Source organism: Grampus griseus, assembly GCF_964374135.1.
Source record: "Grampus griseus genome assembly, chromosome: 1".
In the NCBI taxonomy this organism is placed as follows: domain Eukaryota; kingdom Metazoa; phylum Chordata; class Mammalia; order Artiodactyla; family Delphinidae; genus Grampus; species Grampus griseus.
The window spans coordinates 51,269,393-51,293,751 of record NC_139017.1 but is presented as its reverse complement, the minus strand read 5'-3'; the positions used below and the strand labels follow the sequence as shown (position 1 = coordinate 51,293,751).

General features: G+C 41.1%; 1 protein-coding gene across 1 annotated transcript in view; it reads left to right on the top strand.

Annotated features, from left to right (window-relative positions):
* The window catches only part of DPT (dermatopontin), a 39,275-nt gene extending 15,182 nt beyond the window's left edge, over positions 1–24,093 (top strand). The window contains exons 2-4 of the mRNA XM_082676623.1: positions 6,995–7,120; positions 19,228–19,335; positions 22,943–24,093. Of these exons, the coding sequence (XP_082532749.1) occupies positions 6,995–7,120; positions 19,228–19,335; positions 22,943–23,009 (301 nt within the window). The 3' untranslated portion in view covers positions 23,010–24,093. The remainder of the gene's footprint in view (positions 1–6,994; positions 7,121–19,227; positions 19,336–22,942) is intronic.
* The last annotated feature ends 266 nt before the right edge of the window (positions 24,094–24,359 follow it).

Below are 24,359 nucleotides of genomic sequence, written 5' to 3'. Positions count from 1 at the left end.
AATCCATTTACATTTAAGGTAATTATCAATATGTATGTTCCTATTACCATTTTCTTAATTGTTTTAGGTTTGTTTTTGTAGGTCTGTTCCTTCTCTTGTGTTTCCTGCCTAGAGAAGTTCCTTTAGCATTTGTTGTAAAGCTGGTTTGATGGTGCTGAATTCTCTTAGCTTTTGCTTGTCTCTAAACGTTTTATTTTCTCTGTTGAATCTGAATGAGATCCTTGCTGGGTAGAGTAATATTTGTTGTAGGTATTTCCCTTTCATCACTTTAAATATGTCCTGCCATTCCCTTCTGGCTTGCAGAGTTTCTGCTGAAAGGTCAGCTGTTAACCTTATGGGAATTCCCCTGTATATTATTTGTTTCTTTTCCCTTGCTGCCTTTACTATTTTTTCTTTGTATTTAATTTTTGATAGTTTGATTTTATGTGTCTTGGCATGTTTCTCCTTGGATTTATCCTGTATGGGAACTCTCTGTGCTTCCTGGACTTGGGTGACTATTTCCTTTCCCATGTTAGGGAAGTTTTCAACTATGATCTCTTCAAATATTTTCTCAGACACTTTCTTTTTCTCTTCTTCTTCTGGGACCCCTATAATTTGAATGTTGGTGTGTTTAATATTGTCCCCAAGGTCTCTGAGACTGTCCTTAATTCTTTTCATTCTTTTTTCTTTATTCTGCTCTGCAGTAGTTATTTCCACTATTTTATCTTCCAGGTCCCTTATCCATTGATCTGCCTCAGTTATTCTGCTGTTGATTCCTTCTAGAGATTTTAAAATTTCATTTGTTGTGTTGTTCATCATTGTTTGTTTGCTCTTTAGTTCTTCTAGGTCCTTGTTAAATGTTTCTTGCATTTTGTCTATTCTATTTCCAAGATTTTGGAGCATCTTTACTATCATTACTCTGAATTCTTTTTCAGGTAGACTGACTATTTCCTCTTCATTTATTTGGTCTGGTGGATTTTTATCTTTCTCCTTCATCTGCTGCATATTTCTCTTTCTTCTCATTTTGTTTAACCTAATGTATTTGGGGTCTCCTTTTCACAGGCTGTAGGTTCATAGTTCCTGTTGTTTTTGGTGTCTGCCCCTAGTGGGCAAGGTTGGTTCAGTAGGTTGTGTAGGCTTGCTGGTGGAGGGGACTGGTGCCTGTGTTCTTGTGGATGAGGCTGGATCTTTTCTCTCTGGTGGGCAAGACTGTGTCTTGTGGTGTGTTTTGGGGAGTCTGTGACCTTATTGTAATTTTAGGCAGCCTCTCTGCTAATGGGTGGGGTTGTGCTTCCGTCTTGCTAATTGTTTGGCATTGGGCTTCCAGCACTGGAGTTTGCTTGCTGTTGGGTGGAGCTCAGTCTTAACGTTCAGAGGGAGATCTCTGGGAGAGCTCCTTTCCTGCCCCTTCATAATAAACTTTGTGCTATGCTCTGGGGTAGACACTTGACATATAGCTTCTCTTTAATCTTCATGTAATACTATCAGGGTAGAAATTGTCATCTCCATTTTGTGGAAGTAGGTATAAATGTCAGCAGAAAGGACAAGATGGGGAATGGAGTCATTCTGTTGGGGCTTAAGAGAGAAATCCAGAACTTTTAAAGCTCCTTTAAGTAGGCAAACGTGCTCCCAAATTGGTTTACTTCTGCCCCTTGCCATTTCACTGCCCCACCATCCCAAGCCAGTTTCTTGTTTCTCTTTTCTCTCTTTACTACAAATCTACTTCTTCTCTCCAATATCTGTATTGTTGTGGTGTCTCTTATTAGCACAGTTGTCTGGAAAGGATTGCAGACCAAGTACAGCACCTGACATAGGTAGGTTCTAATGACTATTTGTTGAAAAACTTAACAAACATTCTGAAACTCTGTGACCCATGTTATAAATGTCTGATAGCAACTCAAAGGATTATTCTGGGGAAAATAGAATTTACAGGAGTCAAACTTTACTCTAAAAGAATGAGTCCCCCTTGGTGGAATTTAAACCCTCATCAAGCTGGGTTGGGAGAGAAACACTGGGGAGTAAGAGCTTTGCCACATGGTCTCCCAGTCACATGGAGTGGCCACCAGCCTGGATGATGATCAAAGCTGCTCTTATTTCATATTTGCCGTGGAGCTGAAGACTGGAGAACAGTCCTGGAAACACGTCTGTATGTTTATAGAGCTGGAAGAAAGCTACCAGCACAACCAGCCCACCCATTTGATGGGACTGTAAAAGCTCTTAACCAAGATAGTGCTGCTTTCCTTTACCCTGTTCTCCACTCAACCCAATGCCACGCCCAACTTGCTAAGAGTTTGGACTTTCTTTGAGTTGGGACTGAGACCAGCAGAGACTGGAAGGAGAGACTAAAACTTCACAGAGGAGTTCACCAGCAAAACCAGATATGTGCACACCTTCCAGTCCTGGCCTCCATCATTGGGCCTGACCAACAGCCCTGGACCCAATGAAGAACACAAAAAAACAGTGAGAAAGCCTGGCCGGAGATTGGACCAGAAGCAGAATGACAATCCTGGAGCAGCAGTTTGTGCTCCCTGAAAGTTCATGACCAGGAGCTTTGGCCTCAGAAAAATCTGAGTTTGGATCCTGGATCTTCCTGTTTCTATCTTCGCCAAGATTTTTGCAGGCATCATTTTATTTCATCCTCACAGTGACTTAGATGAGGCTCCACACAGCATGTGAAGGTCAGGGCTAGGACCAGAACTCATGCTGCTGATTCCTCAATAAGGGCTCTTTCCCCTGCATCCTATCACTTCCATGTTTTGTTATTGTGGACACAGGAGAAGGTTTTGTCTTTGCTTTTAGGGTGAAGGCCCTGAGAGAAACCACTTTCAGAAAGACCACTTTCTCAGAAAATGTCCATGACTATTGTCAGAGGAGGAGTAACTGCCTGCTGATTTTCCTAGTAGAAAGTTTCTAGTGTCAGATGGAGCACAGCTAACAGTGCTCCAGTTTGTGAAACTGAGCCTCCAAGCTTCAAAGAGATGATAAGAAAGAAAATATGGCTTTTCAAATGGAGAGGAGAGAGTCCTGAATGAGGGCACCCCAGGGTACTGAGACTCTGAGGGAATGTTCTCAGGGAGTCTGTGCCTAGGGCTCAGCTGGGGTCCTGTCACTGTACACCAGGAAAGCTACAGTCTTGGGCTCAAACTCTTTTCTGTGGACCATTCAGGAGCAACAACCAAGTGCTGGGAAGTAAAGCAGATCCTCAAGAATGTCTTTTCACCATCAACCTTTTTAAAAAATTGAATCTGGGGCTTCCCTGGTGGCACAGTGGTTGAAAGTCCACCTGCCGATGCAGGGGACACGGGTTCGTGCCCCGGTCCGGGAGGATCCCACATGCTGCAGAGCGGCTGGGCCCGTGAGCCATGGCCGCTGAGCCTGTGCCTCCGGAGCCTGTGCTCCGCAACGGGAGAGGCCACAACAGTGAGAGGCCCGCGTACTGCAAAAAAAAAAAAAAAAAAAGGCATCTTGATTAGTTGCTAATAAAACTCTTTTAAAAAAAATTGAATCTGAATCACTTTAATGATTCAAGTTTTCTCCAACTTCCCCCGCCGCTCCCATTGACAGGCTGCCCTCATTCCCTTTCTCACCTGCCTGGTTCCTGTGTTTACAATCCTGCAGTTTGTGGCCAAATGTTTAACTGAGTCTTATTAAATAAGGTACTTTTTAAAAAGGTGATTGAAAGGGAGAGAAATGCCTAAAGCTATATTCATTTTTCACCCTCGTCCTGGAGTAGGCTTTGTTCCTGAAAGAGAAGGTGGAAGTGGGAAGATGGATTGCTCAACGTGAGTTCCTGAGAACTACTTGGAGGGAGTTTCAGGGCCCTTCCTGGATTTGAATGACGGGCTTTTAAAAGTCCATTCTGCCTCTGATAATGGAAGATGCCCTGATCATTCATTTGTTCATCATTCTTCCATCAGACATTTGCTAGACCCCATTGTCAGGCACTGTGGGGAATTCAAATTGAAGATTAAGTGATCTTTCTCCTTCAAGGACTTTACCATCTATTGGGGGCAATAAGTCATACTCAAATATCTATGCTGCAAAGTGGGTGTGTCAGTGACTAAGACAGTTGACTGCTGTGAGCTTTGTTTTAGGGAAACAGCAGCTCAAGGAACACATATGAGTCCACCAGCTTTCCACTGATGGAGACTGGGAAGCCAAGGGCAGATTTCACAGAGTATACTCACAAGTGCCGTGTGGACTAAATGAAAGTATGATGACAATAGTAAGTAATTTATTAATCATTAATAGACACTATCCCCAGAGTTGTATATACATTGCCTTATTTGGTCTTCACAATAACTTTAATAAGTACATACTGTTATTATGCCCATTTTACAGATGAGGAAACTGAGACCATTAGAGGGTCTGAAGCCTGTCAAAGGTAACACAGTCAGAAGTGGTTGGAGCACCAGTCCAGCAACATAGCCTATGCTCTTAACCACCCTGCTATACTGCTCCCACATGAGTGTGAAAATGTACCCTTACAAAAATCCAATTCTAGAAGGAATAATTTCATTGTGTTGGCCTCATGTACTGCCAAACTCCAGTGCAGGCTCACTCTACTAAAATGTGAGTGCAATGGGACAGAAGCTGGGGGAGGTGAGCTCTCTTTGGTTGTCTAACTTTCATCATATGTTCTTAGGCCCTGGGCCTGTAGTGTCCAAATAATCTTCACAGGGCAGTGTTATCTGAGGTGGTGTGTGAAAGAGTGACACACACACACTTCCCATACAGGACTATGGGGTCAGCTGCCTGGCTGGCAGCCGGCGGAGAATTCATGGAACTTGGATAGCCTTCAGAACTGGTACCCCGTGAAACCATTCAGCTTATCTTGCTACATTTATTTTTGCTTATGGGAACTCACCACCCTGGGAATGCTATCCCCGTGATAGTCTGAGTGCACAGGACAAACCAAGACAATGGAACAACAGCTCCAGGGAAACCACAGCCTGGCTCAGTTCTGAAAGGGCTGTTTTAGAGGAAGGCAGAATTTTAGTGATGGTAAGGAGGAAGCTCACAGAGAGCACCAGTTTGCTGCACCGTCTCTCTTTGGACACATATGAGCTTTGTTTACAACTCTTAGAGTTTTCTGTTGAAGTTGGCTTTCACTCGCATTGCTAGGATTAGGATAGAATGAGACCATGCTAGAAGATCAGCCCCCAAGGCTACCCTTCAGACCTTGGTTGTTCATTCCAAGTGTGTGGCTTCCTGATACATACCAGGTGTTTTCCAAGGCGGTAATACTCCTGATGAGATGCGAGTACTGGTAGAGCAAAGAAGACTAGATCATCAAAGGGCACAGGTCTCAATTTATGTCATAAATTGCACTATTGCTCTCCTACAGTTGAGCTTTCTAAGGTCTTTCAGAACTTCTTACAGGTCCTGGGAACCTGGAATTCAAGCCAGTTTTTATGGTGACCGAGTACCAAGCCCATCTCTCAATTCTTCTTTCCACACAGAAGCACTGTGATTGAAACAGAATAGTGAGGGAGTACAAGTTTGTTGAATGAATGAATGGATAAATAAATACATGTTTGAATATATATAAGCATAAATGAATAAATGAATAATAAATGATGAAAAGCACAGATGCTTTCTGACCAGACATGAAATATATTTAATATCTAGTTTTGTCAGACCCAGAAGATCATTTCCAATAATTAAAAAGAATGAAATGAAATCCAGTCACTGATGGTTTTATAGTTTGTGTGTCAGCAAGGTCCCTCTCACCTATCAGCATCAGGTACTTATTCTTACTTTATCTATTATATTTTCTGGAAACTTACCTTTCCTTGAAAAGCAGGGTTGTATTCCAGCAGCTGTCAGGTTGTGACACAGAGACAACTGCCTTCTCTGCTTACTCATAAGAGGGAACATGATCAATGGCCAGGTGGGTAAAAATACAAAGAAGCAGAGGTAGCTAAAGACCTCCTTTGGAAGGTTTTATGAAAGCTCTCACTCTGCGCAAGGTGGGAGCCCACTGTGGCCAGGTGGAGAACAGCAACCTCATCAACACAGCAAAAGGAGCAAGCCTTAAGGCACCGGTGGGATATGGGGAAGGAGTGGGAGAAAGTGGGACAGGAGATGGAACAAAGGGAGAAATGATTACACTATTCTAAGCCAACACTTAGCTAGCAAGGTGCTGTGAAGATGAAACAGGCTGATTCCTAGACCAACAGCAGCCCAGATAGAATGAAACAGTGAAAATTCATGTGACTGCAGGGAGGGTCTGTAGACTAGAAGAATTAGAACTGAGCAGCTTAGACAGGAAAGGGACCCTTAGAGGATGTTTGAGGAGTTCAGGTGGCCCGTCACCACTCTGTAAGGACTGCCTCCATATGCCAGGACCCACAGTGGGCACTGGGGATAGAATTTTGACCAAACACTCCCTGACCATGTAGAGCTTGCCGTCTAGTGGGCAATAGAAAGATTCCTGGATAAGTTGTGAAAACTTGGGGTTGTGGTCCCAGCTCCCCACAGCTTGTACTGGGTCACCCTGTGCAAATCGCTGTGCCCATCTGGGCTTTGCCTGCTGAGTATCCTTGTGCTCCGTCTCCAGGCTTATGCTTCTAAGAAGGTCTTGTGAAAGCTTCTCTTTGTATTCTTTTTATTTTAATGCAAGTAATGTGAATTACATTATCTTTTATTTTAAATGGCATGAACAATATAATATTGCATTTGTAAAAATTCTAGATGCCTCTATATCCATTTATTTATGCATTCTTCCATCTAACAATATATTCATAGAGGTCTAACAAGAGCAGAGTTTCCCAATTTTCCTTCGGTTGAAAGACTGTGAATCATTTGAATTTTAATGGTGAGTATACATCATTCCTACCAGTAAAACAAAGTTTTTTTATGATTTGCATAAAAATGGAATAAATTGTAAAGAATCTAGGTCATTGAAAGAGTGTCATGACTCAATAACTGAGGGAGCTGGGATCTTGGAAAGGGGGGCTCTACTTGTGCATCGTTGTGGTTGGATGACTTGGACTTGTTCTCTTCTCTTCAGGTACCAGACGTGCTCCAACAATGGACTGGTGGCAGGATTCCAGAGCCGCTACTTCGAGTCAGTGCTGGATCGGGAGTGGCAATTTTACTGTTGTCGCTACAGCAAGAGATGCCCATATTCCTGCTGGTGAGTTTAGCAGCCAAACGCAACTCCTCACTGCTTCTGGGGCTGGAGAGGAGCTTGCGGGGTGGTGGGGGGCGGTGCTCTGGTCCAGGTTTCTGGCTTCAAATAAGCCTGGGCTGTCACAAACAAGTTTTAAATATAGCATCTAGCCTATAGAAGGGGATGGATGGATGGACGGATGGATGAGTGGAAGAAAATGTCAGAATAATACTCACACTGGGAGAGACCTTACAAGTCATCAACCCACTGCTCCTATATCCCTCTTTTGGCAGAAAAGGAAACAAACAGAATAGAGCAAGGATGTGACTTGCCCGAAACCACCCAGCTATTTCATGGGGGTTCACTTCTAAGCTGAAGTGTACTGACTCCTGTTTTAGTGCTCTTTTCCCTCTATCACAGTAACTACTCATCACATCCAAGGCTGCTGAACCCATCTGGGAACTTTTGTTTTCCCACGGGACTTCTTTGGAAGAAGCCAACCCTGTTCCAGGTCAGAGTGGCAAACATAGTATATAATTACAGACTGAAAAAGGAGGCTAGTGCTTTCTAGATAACTATGTAATTCCAGTCTGTGAAATTTTGTTCCTTTCCGGCTCCCTGGGCTGATGCCACATATCCCCTGACCTAGACTTTGGGTTGACTAGGAGAATGTGTATATATTTATTTACCCTGATAACTTACACTGGATGTTGACAACGTAACTTGTCCCCAGTTCTTCAGTCTGCAAACAAGTCAGACATTTCTGCTTTGGACAAAGGAATCCAAAAGTGTCAACATTTGAAGGTTGGCTGACTCAAATGATGTATCTCTCCTCAGAGTGGTGCTTGGAAGAACAGCCTTGTGGGTTATGCTTATTCTCTGCAACCAGAGAGCATTATTCCACAGATGCCCACGTGGGGCACAATGTCTCTAAGGATATGCATCTCCAAACTCTTAACATTTTTCTGTTTGAAGCAATGATAAATGGTAACTTCAGAGATCAACGTCAGCTGATATCAGTAGCTATCTGATGGGGCAGGGACCTCGTCCAGCTTTCCAAAATGCCTCCATAAAGCTGTTCTTACTCCACCACAGCAGGCAAACAGGCATGGCTAGGGTGTAGGATATAACTGTGAAAGGTCCTGAATCCAAGGCCGAAGGGGCTTCACATTCTGGGGTAGTGTAGAAGGAGCCCACCAATCATTAAGATGCTAGGAAATTAATGAACATGGAACTATGTAGGTAGGCACAAAGTCTTGATATCAAAGACTGACAGATAGAGATGTGCAACTTTTCTTAAGTTGCCCAAGACATTCAAATCTCTGGTAGCCATATTTATCCTTGGCTTTGGTCTGCAATGGTCTGCCCATCTTCCTTCACCACCCTACCCTGCCCCTTCCTCATCCCACTACATCACCCAGACATGTCACTGATGGATGGTAGAACCAAAGGGTGGGGGGAGAAAGGAGAGAATTACTCAGAAAGACACAGCAAGTCAACTTAGAAGCGGTCCCTCTAAGGAAGGCTTCACTTACTGCACCTCTTTCCGGTTGCGTGGTGTTAGAGCTGAGAGCTACCACGGTTGTCAAGGAAATGGTACTTTTTCAAAGGGACACTTGGAGCAGCAGCAGAACGAGGCTGCCATATCACCATGGTAAGCAGTGCATGACTCACTATCCCACTGGTGTGTCTAGACATTTTAGTGGCATCTTTACATTTCCGGAGTCATGACGGTATATGTTTTTCTAAATTGAATGAAACCTCTAGGGCATGAATTAGGTCATAGTTCTTCAGCATCTCAGCATATCGCCTGGCACAAAGCGGGCCCTTAATACATTTCTCGAATGAATAACGAAACATCACAGGCGCATAGGAACTGTAACAGTGGTGAAACCTGACATTGATATGATGATGTTTTATAGCGGAAAAAGACTTCATTCACGAGCATCATTTTATTTGATCCTTTTAACAGCTCTTTGGAGTGAGAACTGTTTTCCCACACCTTCCCACAGTGAAAACTCCTGATAACTCTCTTATTTGAAACCTTCCCTTACATCACTTTAACTAGCTTGAATCACCTCCCAGGGAACTGGACATGTGTAGGTGGGGACATTTTTCTCTTCCCACTTTGAAGGCCATTCTGCAGCATTGAGCTTGACACTGAGAAGTGAGCATCTATCCTCTCTGTGCTTGCAAGCTTTTAGGGATTCAGGAATAGCACCACTCTGCACAGGAAAAAAAAAAAATCATCCAACCAACTCCCACATAAGTGCGGGATTTATTTGTTTGGTGGGAACCAAGGTGCTGCTCCCATTTCAGTCTCTGCAGTTTCTCATGAGATAATACAGCATCACTGAGCTCTGGCAAGAAAGCGAATTCCTGATAGATGCAGACATGGCGTCACTCACCGGTCCCCACTGGGATTGGATACATATGTAAACGTTACACATATTTATTTATATGTGAGAATTAATTCTTAGTCCATTCATCTGCAAACCACAAACACGTCACTGAGGAAGCCACAACCTTTCACAGACTGTTTGAAATAATTCCTCAGTCTCCAAACGGCTCCAGCGGCTGCATGCCATGCCCCAGGCTGTCCCCCATCAGCATGCTAAGGCTGTCCATGTGGAGAATATGTCCCAGGAACCGACAGTTTTGAATTGAGCATGTGTTTCCTTTCCTAAATGGTTCTTCTCCAGATTCGTGACCTTACATCAGGTTCACTGGATAATATGTTTTGACCAAAAAAATAATGGCCTTCTTCAGAATTAACATAGATAACCCGTTAGTTTTCCTTCAGCCTTGAGTTTCTATGACTCTCAGATGTTGCATTCTATTTTCCGCTGCCTTGTCCCCCTCTCCCCTGCTCAAGTCATAGCCACAGAATTTTTCTTCTTAACTCCTAGATAGCTCTAGCTAACAACAACAAGAAAATCAGTTCATCATAACATTCTCCTCTGTCTACCCCAAAGCACTCCATCAAAGCTAATCTTTAACTCCTACTCTCATTGTTCAGATTTTAATACAAGATGGATAGTGTCTGCATGACTGTTCCCCATGAAATCGTGGCAGGGACAAGAATGACCTCATAGGCACCTCCACTGTGGCGTCTGTCACCCCCGCCCCAGCTCAGATGCCTGCTGCGGCACTGTTCCCAGAGGTCTGGTGGGAAGGGCAGCTTCTACACTGGTTCTTCTGAGCAGGTGGGAAGCTGTTATTATAGAGATGGAGACACACACACTTTGAGAAATAGGACTGAATGTTAACATTTAAAGCAGCTTGCATTGAGTTTAGATGCTTTGGTGCCCTGCACCAACCATTGCCTGGCATTGCGTGATGCACAAAGCACTCATTCGGGAGACAATGGCCCCTCTGAGCTTGAGCAAAATCAGTCATACCTTTCATCAGTTGGGGTGGCCATCGTAATTACTGTGCCATATTTATAATACAGAAATGTGTTTGCTGCGTGCATATCAGTGCTGCCTCCTTTCTTATGCACAAACTTCAAGAGCAGAAATTTCAGAGATGTCGCTGGTTGTCTAGTAAGTATTGGGTAACGAAGGCCAGGCCCTACTTGCTCCTTTAGAACAAAGTAAACCTCGCAATTTGAGACCAGATTTGTCATTTTGTTCTCTCTAGTCTGCTCTCCTTTACTGTTTTCTAGAAATAATCATTCATTCTTCTATTCATGAATTCATTTAATCAGACTGAATATAAATGAATATAAAATAAGTACAACTCATAGAATTTGATTCAGTTCCTGTTGATCACGATGATGATAATGATGATTTTTATTTATTGAGCACTTATCATGTTAACACATTGACTTTTTTTTGAATATTTTATTTTTTAATACAGCAGGCTTTTATTAGTTATCTGTTTTATAAATATTAGTGTATATATGTCAATCCCAATCTCCCAATTCATCCCACCACCACCACCACCCCCGCTTTCCACCTTGGTGTCCATGCATTTGTTCTCTATATCTGTGTCTCTATTTATACCCTGCTAACTGGTTCATCTGTATCATTTTCTAGGTTCCACATATATGCGTTAATATACGATATTTGTTTTTCTCTTTCTGACTTATTTCACTCTTTATGACAGTCTAAAGGTCCATCCACGTCTCTGCAAATGACTCAATTTTGTTCCTGTTTATGGCTGAGTAATATTCCATTGTATATATGTACCACATCTTCTTTATCCATTCATCTGTAGATGGGGATTTAAGTTGCTTTCATGACCTAGCTATTGTAAATAGAGCTGCAATGAACAGTAGGGTGCCTGTGTCTTTTTGAATTATGGTTTTCACTGGGTATATGCCCAGTGGGACTGCTGAGTCATATGGTAAATCTATTTTTAGTTTTTTAAGGAACCTCCATACTGTTCTCCATAGTGACTGTATCAATTTATATTCCCACCAACAGTGAAAGAGGGTTCCCTTTTCTCCACACCTTCTCCAGCATTTGTTGATTGTAGATTTTCTGAAGATGCCCATTCTAACTGGTGTGAGGTGATACCTCATTGTAGTTTTGATTTGCATTTCTCTAATAATTAGTGATGTTGAGCAGCTTGTCATGTGCCTCTTGGCCATTTTATTGTCATACTGCTGCTTTTAGTAGTCTCTTAGGATGCTGTGTATTTCTGTGGTGTCTGTTGTAACTTCTCCTTTTTCATTTCTAATTTTATTGATTTGAGTCCTCTCCCTCTTTTTCTTGATGAGTCTGGCTAAAGGTTTATCAATTTTCTTTATCTTTTCAAAGAACCAGTTTTTAGTTTTCTTGACCTTTTCTACTGTTTTCTTTGTTTCTGTTTCATTTATTTCTGCTCTGATCTTTATGATTTCTTTCCTTCTACTAACTTTGGGTTTTGTTTGTTCTTCTACCTCTAGTTCTATTAGGTATAAGAGTAGGCTTTTTATTTGAGATTTTTCTTGTTTCTTGAGGTAGGATGGTATTGCTATAAACTTCCCTCTTAGAACTGCTTTTGCTGCATCCCATAGGTTTTGGATCATCGTGTTTCTGTTGTCATTTGTCTCTAGGTATTTTTTAATTTCCTTTTTGATTTATTCAGTGATCTCTTGGTCATTTAGTAACGTATTGTTTAGCCTCCACGTGTTTGTGGGGTTTTTCTTTTTTTTCCCCTGTAATTTGTATCTAATCTCATAGTGTGCTGGTCGGAAAAGATGCTTGATATGATTTCAATTAATTTACCAAAGCTTGATTTGTGACCCAAGATGTGATCTATCCTGGAGAATGTTCCATTTGCACTTGAGAAGAAAGTGTAATCTGCTGTTTTTGGATGGAATGTCCTATAAATATCAATTAAATCTATCTGGTCTATTGTGTTGTTTAAAGCTTGTGTTTCCTTATTAATTTTCTGTCTGGATGATCTGTCCATTGGTGTAAGTGAGGTGTTAAAGTCCCCCACTATTATTGTATTACTGTCGATTTCCTCTTTTATAGCTATTAGCAGTTGCCTTATGTATTGAGGTGCTCCTATGTTGGGTGCATATGTATTTATAATTATTATATCTTCTTGGATTGATCCCTTGGTGATTCTGTAGTGTCCTTCCTTGTCTCTTGTGACATTCTTTACTTTAAAGTCTATTTTATCTGATATGAGTATTGCTACTCCAGCTTTCTTCTGATTTCCATTTGTATGGAATATCTTTTCCATCCCCTCACTTTCAGTCTGTATGTGTCCCTAGGTCTGAAGTGGGACTCTTGTAGATAGCATATATATGGGTCTTGTTTTTGTATCCATTCAGTGAGCCTGTGTCTTTTGGTAGGAGCAGTTAATCCATTCACGTTTAAGGTAATTATCGATATGTATATGCCTATTACCATTTTCTTAATTGTTATGGGTTTGTTTTTGTAGGTCCTTTTCTTCTCTGTGTTTCCCACTTAGAGAAGTTCCTTTATCATTTGTTGTAGAGCTGGTTTGGTGGTGCTGAATTCTTGTAGCTTTTGCTTGCCTTTAACGCTTTTGACTTCTCTGTTGAATCTGAATGTGATCCTTGCCAAGTAGAGTAATCTTGGTTGTAGGTTCTTCCTTTTCATCACTTTAAATATATTGTGGCACTCCCTTCTGGCTTGTAGAGTTTCTGCTGAGAAATCAGCTATTAACCTTATGGGAGTTCCCTTGTATGTTATTTGTCGTTTTTCACTTGTTGCTTTCAATAATTTTTCTTTGTCTTTAATTTTTGTCAATTTGATTACCATGTGTCTTGGCATGTTTCTGCTTGGGTTTATCCTGCCTGGGACTCTCTGCACTACCTGGACTTGGGTGGCTATTTCCTTTCTCCTGTTAGGGAAGTTTTTGACTATAATCCCTTCAAATATTTCCTCAGGTCCTTTCTCTCTTTCTTGTCTTTCTGGGACCCCTATAATGCAAATGTTGGTGTGTTTAATGTTGTCCCAGAGGTCTCTTATTCTGTCTTCATTTCTTTTCATTCTTTTTTCTGTTTCATGGCAGTGAATTCCACCATTCTATTTTCCCGGTCACTTATATGTTCTTTTGCCTCAGTTATTCTGCTATTGATTCATTATAGTGTATTTTTCATTTCAGTTATTGGATTGTTCATCTCTGCTTGTTTGGTCTTTAATTCTTTCTTTAATCCTTTAATCCTTTAATCCTTTCTTTAATCCTTCTAGGTCTTTTTTAAACACACCTTGCATCTTCCCGATCTTTGCCTCCATTCTTTTTCCGAGGTCCTGGATAATCTTCACTATCATTATTCTGAATTTTTTTTCTGGGAGGTTGCTTGTCTCCACTTCATTTAGCTGTTTTTCTGGGGTTTATCTTGTTCCTTCCTCTGGTACATAGTCCTCTGCCTTTTCACTTTGTGTATCTTTTGTGAATGTGGTTTTCCTTCCACAGGCTGCAGGAATGTAATTCTCCTTGCTTCTGCTGGCTGCCCTCTGGTGGATGAGGCTATCTAAGAGGCTTGTGCCTCGTTTATTTCTTATGCATGCAACTCATGATACTATGACACAGATAAGAGAATTGAGGTGCAGAAATTGCGACTTGTTCAAAGTACTGAACTCAATTCCAACAGGTCTATCTGCTTCCCAATCCCATGTTCTTTGCAGAGAACTGAGCTCTCTGAGTGTTGATAAGGAAATAAGACCTGGACAGGTGAAGTATTAGGTAACAATACAGTAGGCACCCAGTAGTGAAAACAGAGAAGAAAGTGGTTATTTTTGCTGAAGGGGAGATGTTGCAGATGGAGTTGCCCCCACTGATTGCAGGACCATGGCAACCATGATGTAAGTTGGCCAGTGAAAGCCAGCATGAATCAAAACAAATGTGTTTGCTGACCAGCCCTGAGCTTGGACAGCGAGCTGGAAACTCAGTTCTAAGAGAATAATTTGGAAAATACTTAGGGACTTTCCTCTTCTAATTTAAGTCACAGATATCTCTGGAACTGTGTTCCCCATGTTGTGATACATATTTGAACCGTTTGATATATAGATCTCCAAAATCCGCCACAAGTGGACAGACATGAACATACTGCATTCTTTCTCATACCCCCAGAGTTCAGGGTCTCTCTGTAGAGAAGGGCACTTTGGTGACTACAGAGTCATTTAGTCTCACTTGACCACTTTCCCCAGCTCTTTGCAGTAGAAGCCAGGGTGACTGTTCCCTTGAGGTTGCTTTCCTTTATGCATAAGTGCAATTGGGTTTTACTTTTCGCATTTTTGCAAAAGTAATTCAAACAGGTTCTGGTACAGCACCTATTGCGGGTGCCAGACAACTGGCAAATTAGCCTAACCTAAAGTTTTCTCATTTCTTGTAGCTTACCTAGAAAAGCATTTATTATGCAAGAGGATTGATCACAAACAGATTCTGTTTATTTAAGACATTTCTCAATGATTTTCCTGTCAGAAAGGGGCATCTTCTTTTTGGCTGGATGCAGAATGTAGGCCAGCTTCAACACATCAAGTCTATAAATGTTGAATTTCTCCTCCATGCCCACTGCTGAACTAGATCATAAAGGTGTATATGACCTCCATGTACCAATGACCCCTCAAAGAGTTCACTGTATTGATCATCATCGTGAAACAAGATGCTATACAGTATTCTGTTTTTAATCAGATGCTAAATATGTGGTGCTAACAAGTAATAGAACATTAGAATGTGATATTTTAAATGAGGTGTTAATTAGGAAGTGGAGAAAATAGGAGCAAAACAGAACTAGAGATTGGACTGACCAGAAGAAGCTTCTCTGAAATGTTGTTTGAGCATGGGCTGAGCTCTTAACAATGGGATGGAAAACATTGTTTCCTCTTGTCTTTAAAAATGCTGAAGTATGGCTTCCTCAGGTACCCCCTTCTGGTTTGTTAACTTGTAAGTGCTGAGTTTTCTTCCAGTTTTTACAGTAGGAGTCTGTAGTGTGTGCCTCTCTGGCATTTCACGAAGTGGGATAAGGTTGAGGATGTGACACTAGCTGACTTTGGGTCATGCGACATGGCCCCATTTGTTCATGTGCACTCCAGTGGGGTGCATGGCCTGAAAGTGGAGCCTCTAGGATGACCCCAAATAATCCAGCTGTCCTACCTACCAGCAGGTCAGACAAGTAACAGATAGATGCTGGTGCTATGAAGTCTGACTTTATATTCAAGTCTCAGTAATCAATAATAAAGGTGAAGTTTGTTAAAATCTTATACTGAGTCACTTTCTGTTAAAGAATAGAGTCAAAACCCTTTAACTATTAAAAACCGCATAATTTCTTAAGCAAACCTCCGACAAAAAGTAAAATTGTCCTCTTTAGCTAACTAAATTCTATCTCTACTCCCCTTTTTAAAATGAATGTGATAACATATATCTGAGTAAGCTCTGTGATATGTCCTATTCTCACAGCAAAGGAGAATGCCATCTATCAGCTGCAGTTCAGTTAGTGGTAACGTATTGGAGAGAAATCATTTATTGATTCTAGTTGGATCTACAGATAATTTCAGAGCTTTAATAACCTTAGACGAGAAAATCCTATATCAGTCTTAAAAATCCCTTCCATTTGTATGGGCTCTCTTCAGTTCATAACTAATTTCTTTCCATCTCCTTCAACCTTATCTAATACAAGAAGCTGTACAAGTGGTTCTATGTTATCAAGTTCTCACTTAGCTTTGGAACAACTTTCTGTCTCTCTCATCTTGCCTGCATAGGGCATAAAAAGTAATGTAAAGCGAGGAATTGTACCCCAATAGTCACTCATCTAAAAGTGATAGGAGGAACACATACACACACATATGTACTTCTTTGTAAAGGGGTATGTAAGGCTCCTGATAGAAGAGCTTCAGTAATAGACTCATTTCAGTAAATTGAATAAAGACACCTTTCTGACTGAACTTTCCCTTCATCTTGCCAAGCTGAAGGCTTGTTTGATTGTTGTAATTGGCCTAGGAATGTACGGCAATGCTCAGTATGATGTGTGTTTTGCCAAAAAGCTGCCTGAAGTGACCTGGTAATTCACAAGGAATCTGGAACCACACTGAACTCTCCCCCTCTCTCCCTCTGGAAGCTCATTGCCATAGCTTATGAAACGCTGATCTTCTGCTTCCCTGTAGTCTCTTAATTTCCCGACAAGTCCCTATGCCCTTGTCCCAATACCTAGTTCTGAAAGTTTAAATTCTTTTTTTCCTCTGAGGAGCCATTACTAGGGCTTTCACTTATTAGAATATTTTGTGTGTGCATGATGTCATCACGAACTAAACGGAGACACATCTGTCTGGTTCTAAAATTCAGAATCCTGGACCGTATTGAAACAGCAGCTCCCTCTATGAATGGTGTTTGGGAGGTTCACTTTCCTCCCAAAGGGGAGGAAAGGGGCCTTTCTCCCTCTGTATTTTCAGTTTCATAAAGTAGGGATAATTTCTATCAATATCCAAACTCCTTCCCTAGCCTCTTTAATCTAGGATTCTGTAAGATAGTCTAAACTTTATCTCATGATTTTATAACTAAAACAAAACAACACCAAACCCCAGAAATGAAGCAAAAACAAAAACTTGCCTGGGATCAAGATGGAAATACACAAATAAGCATGCATAATACCTTCTCCAGGGCATTCTAGAAATTCACTGAACAGCAGTCCCCCACAGAGAAATCTCCCAGTTGAACAGCAGACCCTTTGGTCTGATCACCTCCAAAAATGAAGCAATAGGGAATGCTCGTTGGAGAAAGCGTTGGATGACTTTTGTCCCCCTTTGAAGCTTAAAATGTCATGATTTTTTTAAAATGCAAGCCTCTTTCCCACTTATTCCAAATGTATTTAACTATCCAAATCATCTGAAGGTAGATCAGTAAAGACTTAAATAGAAGACTAGCCTAATTATTTCCAATAGTTTTGGCAATTGGATTTAGCCTAATGCAGTATTGCCTTGTGTAGATTTTGCCTCAGCAGGTATTAAAATGTTTGGCAATTAACTTTTATACACTGTATCTAAAGAATGCTCTAAAAGTTCTGGAAAATACTTTGTGCTTCCTGATGCAAGAAAAACACCTCCTACTCCATCTCTTTTAATCCTAATTTGCATTATCCACATTCTCAACCAATCCCTCTTTCTTTGGGTAAACTTGAATCTAGCACTTGTTAGGATCCTCAGGGATCATAAACCAATGGAATCCAAATGACAACCTATTAGGTCCACTTATGAGTCATTTAACATTTTCATTAGAAAGATAAAGCCCCTGTTCTGGGTCTCTTTAGAAGCACAAAATAGACTTCTGCATTAGCCTTATTTCCTTTCATGAACATGTTGGGTCTGGCATCCTGATAGAGCATGCTTATGTCTTAAGAAGAGAAAAATCAGAGAACAAGGACAACTGCATAATGTGGGAAAAGGGATGGTTATGAACAAAGACAGTGAATTTTTAGGGCTCTGGCTAACCCAGGTTACCCTGAGCTAACCATTGATCTTGTTGCATCTAAGCACTGAGATTCTCTTGGGAGACCTTCCAGTTTATAAATCAATCTTTTTAAGATTTCATGACAATCTTGCAGTATTAGGACTACACAGGGAGAGATGTTTCTATCATCAACATACAATGACCCCAAATCACATTAAATTACTAACACTCACTATTTGTTTCCCAAGCAGCCTTGGGGATGCAGATGAAGACTTTGGGGAACCTGCATCATACTGAAAGGACTATTTTGGTCTTCAAGAGCCCCAGTGGTTTAGCCTTATAAGAACCAGGAAATTCAAGATTTATTCCAGGGTGGACCACAATGAACCTCTTCAGAGAGAGGCCCAGGATTGACGTAATTTTGGAGAAAGAAGGAAAGGAGAAGGAGGAAGAAGAAACAAAATTTCTTCTAATAATTCAACTCCTACCATGTGTCACACATATTTGTATTACTGCCAATGACAAACCTATAAGGTAGCTTTCATTCTTCTATAGACCAGGAAACTGAGATTAAATGACTCTCCCAAGGCTATTTATTTATTCAGCAAATACTTACTAGGTACCAGGAACTGTTTTAGGCGCCAAAGAAACAATGGCAGACTAGGTAAAGACCACCCTTGTACAGCTTACCTTTTACTTTAATATTTTTCAAACACCTTTTAGATCATGACTCACAATAAAAAATGCATATTAAACTATTACACAATACAAACATCATATAAATACAAACATGCATATATACTTGAAACAAAGTTTTTACACACACACCCAAGAACTTATCTTTAGTGTGTACAATGCAGTCTCTGATATTTTCTATTCTGTTTCTTCTTTTTTTAAAGTTCATCTGGTACTAACCAATTAAATTAATTTCATGATCTGCAACTAAGTCACAATCCACAGTTTGAAAACGTGGTTCTAGTGGACTTGAATGGAATGGATTAATATTGATATTAATCAATATTTCCTCGAGGCCTGAGGAGTTATCTACATCTTTTTCAGTGTATAATTTAACGGCAAGAAGGAATATGAGAAGTGCAAGGAAGCTGTCCATCATTTTGCAGCCTGGAATAGCTTGGTGGAGGCCATCCACCTCTGGTTTGGGTCTCCCATAACGTTCAAACTCCATCTCTCCTTTATAGTATGTCTCTTGTTTGCTCCTGTTTGCCTCCAGCAATAATAGTTTTATCTTTTCCCTCTAACCTTTTGTTCTTCCCACATAGGCTGACAACAGAATATCCAGGCCACTATGGTGAGGAAATGGACATGATTTCCTACAATTATGATTACTATATACGAGGAGCAACAACCACTTTCTCTCCAGTGGAAAGGTGAGCCTTCACCATGGGCTAGGGTTAGCGAGGTCAGGAATTAGCTCCACACCAAGGATCATGCCTGCAGGAACCTGGATCTGGGGTTTTCCCTATTTGAGTTTCTTACTTGGTCTAAGATTAACTGAGAGATTGATGGGATAGTGGAAAGCAATGAGAATTGAACCCATTTCATGGAGCAGCTCACCCTTGGAGATGAGGTTGTGTTCCAGCTTGCTCAGAGCAGGAAATTCCCAACTTGGTATTCCATGATGTTCTAAGCTTTTCCCTGTATTCAATTTCAAAGAGCATTTTTCCTTACCAAACATTAGGAAGAGAGTACAAAAATGATTGAAAGAGTACCCACTGTCAAAATGAACCCTCTCCAATGCCATTTCTCCATATGGTCCCCACTTTGGGTTGTGGGAAGAGAGAGAGAAAAGAAGGAGAGGGGGCTGGAGGGGAGAAACACACAAAACTTACCAACCTTATTTAGAAATAAAAAAGGAGAATTTAAATAACGGAAAAGAAAACGACACTAATTTTTTAAATCTGTTTGCTCTCACAATCAGCTCCCAATCTTATCACAAATATTGAATACATCAAAACAAAACAAGAAGAAGAAAATAAAAATTCTTCTCCCTACTAATAAAGAGACATGAATAAATTCAGGTGTTAAAAGGTTGATCTGTCTACTTTTAGTCAGGTGATCATCACTTTACACAGCAAATGAATTCCTGAAAAGTTAGCAATAAATATTTTTCAAATAGGACAAAACCTAACTCATTAAATAATAGATTGACAAATTTGAGTGTGACTTATGTTTTGTGTATATTTATGCTTTTGAGTGCAATGATATCACACCTAACTGATACAATACAATACAATACAACTGATACAATCCTTAATTTAAAAAAAGAAAAATAAAACAGAAAAAAAAACCCATGAAGTAGCTCTGAAAAGACACAATACGTGTTGCCGGCTCCATGAACAAAAACGCTTACATTTGCTCATAGGAGAACTTCTTAGTTCTCACACATTAATTATTTGTATTTTAGATATGTTTTTATCTAGCTTAGTTACTATTTTCTAGAAGGGGCAAATTAAAAAATAAAGAGGGAAGATATTACTTAGAATGAGACTCACTTCACCAGTGAGAAGAAATAGCTGAATGATGTGACACACACAAAAACATACTTAAGAAAAAGAAAGAAAGAAAAGGAAAGACCTAAGAACTCAAAGACTATGGAAGCCCGGTGACATTTAGCAGGAGTGTGTATCCCCAACAGGCAGCACTGGATAACATTATAGCAGAGAGCTCAATATTCCTAATGTTGTCTCCAAGTCATCATGAAAATTAGTTCTGCATTTCCTCCTTAAGAAGGCAGGAAGGAATACAGTAAAGAAAGCATGCCATCCAAAATTTCCAGCAAATAAGTACATTTTGGCAGTTAAAATGTCCAACTGCTTGGCTTGGAAATTTTCAGTTATGTGGTTTAACTCAAAATCTTGGAAAACTGAGATACTATGTCATGCATTTGTTTAAAATGAATATACCCATGTAATTTTGCTACTGTCACTAACAATCAGTGGCTTAAAGGTCCACAACTTCGATTTCTTCCATTCTGCTAAAAGAGGCTGAGGCCACTACCTTGGATAAATATTGTCAGTGCACAGGACTCACTGGGCAGGAGCTTTTCCTCTACATGCAAATCGTAGTGGTTTCCTCCTGGAATGGAGTTGCTCATCTGGGGCACTACCGACAACTGGGGCCAGATACTTCTTTGTTGCAGGAGCCTTTCCTGTGCAGTCTAGATGTTCAGCAGCACCTGGCCCCTACACACTGGCTGGCAGTAGCAACCCCCACCCATAGTTGTGACAACAGCAACAACGAACCCTGGGGAGCAAAACTGCCCCTGCTTGAGCACCACTGTCCAGGAAAGAAATCAGCGACTAAGCCTGATTTGGGTACCTTGATTCTTTTACAACCAAGTAGTCTACACTTTGCTTAGCATCAATTAAAAGCCTCGTAAAAGAGTAGCGTGAATGCCTGGCTGAAGATCTCATTTACCTGTGTCTGTTGGCACAGAGATAAATAAGACTTGTCTACAGTAATAAAATTCATTTGATAAATATGCATGCTACCAATTTTCTAACCTCCATCTAAAACAAGCCATGTCCTCTGTTGCCAACTGCAGGAATAAATACTAATAAATAGTTGGTTATCCAGGCTCTTAAAGATCTGTACTGGAGGACCCTATGCCCAATAACTCTACACAAAGAAGCTGGAGCAGCAGACTCAAATGAGAAAGCCTGCCTTAGGCTGTTTGAGCAGCATGTACCATAGCTGCTGTTATCTCCCAGAACTGAGAGTAGTCAGCCCCCCTTCCAGATGGATGGAGATCTTACCACTGTTGGTGTTTTAGAGAAACTGATCTGGGAAGAGGCCTTTCAGATTGAAAAGGAAGAAGGATATTCTAAAGTTGAATGACCTCACTGTGCTTGGGAAGCATTTGTGTGATCGTATATGGAATGACTCTTTCTTTTTGCCCTTCATCAAGACTTTGCGAAGGATGTGACAGCCCATGTCCTCGATGGGATTATGGGTATCAAGTTATGGAGGCATTCTGATATAAGATAAAGAGGAAGATTTGAGTTCAACAAACTTGGAACCTGAAATTGTCACCTAATTATGTTAATGAAGGCCACTTATTTCTCTGAGTCTGCTTCTTCACCTTAACAATGACTTATCATGAGGATTAAATGAAAAAATATGTAAAACATCTAGTGCAATGCTGGATAGATTGGAGGACTCAGCAAATAGTAGTTACAATTGTCAATACCATCACTGTTAACATTGTTAAACAAAATCAGACCAGAAAAGTGCTGTGCAGAGTAGGATCTCAAAAATTTTTTGTTAAATGGGTGAACAAAGAACTTAGGCTAGCCCTTAGCAAAGAACATTCCTTGAAATGTATCCACACCATGTTATTTCAAAATTGAGCAATTCTATGTCCTCTCATACCCATGCCTGACCATTTAAACAAATACTCAATTCAATTTGTTATACAAGAATGGCAGGCATTTTCTTTTTCACTTTACGGGTTTTAGAGTTGTTTCCCCTCCCTTCATTTCCCTATGATAGTGTCTTCTGAAGGGGAACACACAGGGCATAGCATGGAGCGTAGCACATGATAGGTATTTAGGAAAAGAAAGAATGAGCAGATGGATGGCCTAGGTAAGAGAAGATTCTTTACCGTGAAATGGAGACAATGTTGAATAAATGCTTTTATTACAAGTTGTTAACCTATATGTCCAAGAGGTCCCTTTGAGACAGAGCAGTGGTGAACTGATCACTGGTGATAAACAGGACCTCGACATGCCAGTGACCTAGCTAGTCCCCTCCTAGGTGCAACTTGAACTAGGTGAGGCGGTGTCCAGGACTCCTGACCTCATAGACGATTACTTGTAGGTTTTCTAGTGACTTCATAGATGTGTCTTCTGAGAGGAAAGTGAAATTAGTTGGCCCTAAATGCTCCAAAGGTTTTTCACTCCTTTACTCTTAGCAGTGGTTTTTCCTAAGGTGTCTTTTCTCACTGACGTTAGCTCTCTGACTCTCTCCCCACAGGGATCGCCAGTGGAAGTTCATAATGTGCCGGATGACTGACTACAACTGCGAATTTGAAAATGTTTAGATTTGCAACCTACCAATCTGGGTGAAGGGAAAGGGGCCAGGAGACCTGAGGATGTCCACTTATGTTAACATCAGTTGGGACTCCTAAATGGTTTCTACCGCTCTCTTTTCTTCTCCCTGAGCTGGTTGATAGTTGCTATGCCGGCTATCTGGGCCCTTCTGACTAGTATCACACTTATAATAAAATCCACAGTTTCTCACTTTCAACAAGTTCCATAGCAACGATTTTATATGAGTGACAATGGCTCTGTTGCACACCATGTATTCTGTGTGCATGCTCACAGCCTGAAAAAGAAGCCTGGCTGCTGGAGCACCTGTCACAGCCTTGCTGCTGCTTTTACTACCCAATAAGCTGCCTGTTGCTGAGCAGTGTCTGTGAACAGGTTCAGTAGTGGAGTGAAGGGGCAGAAACTGAGGAAGGGGAAGGAAGGTCTGCAGCTATGACTGTCTGAAGGAAACCTAGGGTCCTCACCTAGAACAGACCTTCTGCCTTCAGGGGACATGCTTCCACTCTCCCCCACCACATGAGCCATGGTTGCCTAGAAGTTCACCTACAGAGCTCCGTGCTCCAGGAGGGAGGAGACTGTGAGGTGAAATGGGGAGGTGGAAGAGTTTGGGGGCTGAAAGACTGAGGATTAGAAGAATTTCCTAAATCGGAAGAAGACTACTAGCACACCCAGTAATGAAAATGAGCATCGGAACCAGAGGAACCTGTGGGAATCTGTTTCAAGTAAGACAAAAACAAGAAAGAAGAGAGAGGTCAGAGAATGGAACTCAAATTAGGAACCTGGAGGGAAAGGGAGTGTGGTCAGGGTGCTTTGGAAAACTGAAAAAGGGGTTTGACTCACTGGCACCTGGAAAGGCTGGCATACGTCCTGTAGCTGTGAGAGCTCTGGAAAACTCACTCGGATTGGTCTCAATATTCTGGATGGGAAGGCCTGTCCTGGGGGGTCTCCTTCTCTTCTATGTGTAGTTTAGGAGTGTCTTTTGCAGAGGTGGCATTATCTTTCCTCCTCCTGTGATGTCTCTGTCCCCAGCCCTTTTCACTCTCTTTGTCATAAAAGGAATAAACATATTAACATTTACTATGCTGCAAATGTTAAGGGTCAGCTTTTTTCTCGCTTCACTCCCCTTTCTGATTATTCATCCATCCATTCAGAAAATACAGCTTAGCGTTGTGATTGTGCCAAGTACCATGCATGGCACCAGGAATACAATAACGATAATGACAGAATATGGTTAAGAAATCCAATACGTAAACTATAAAGGGCTAAGTGATTCCATTAAGGATTGGACAAAGGGTGGAATCACATTTCTCTGCCTTTAAATCCTCCTCACACCAATGCTTTTT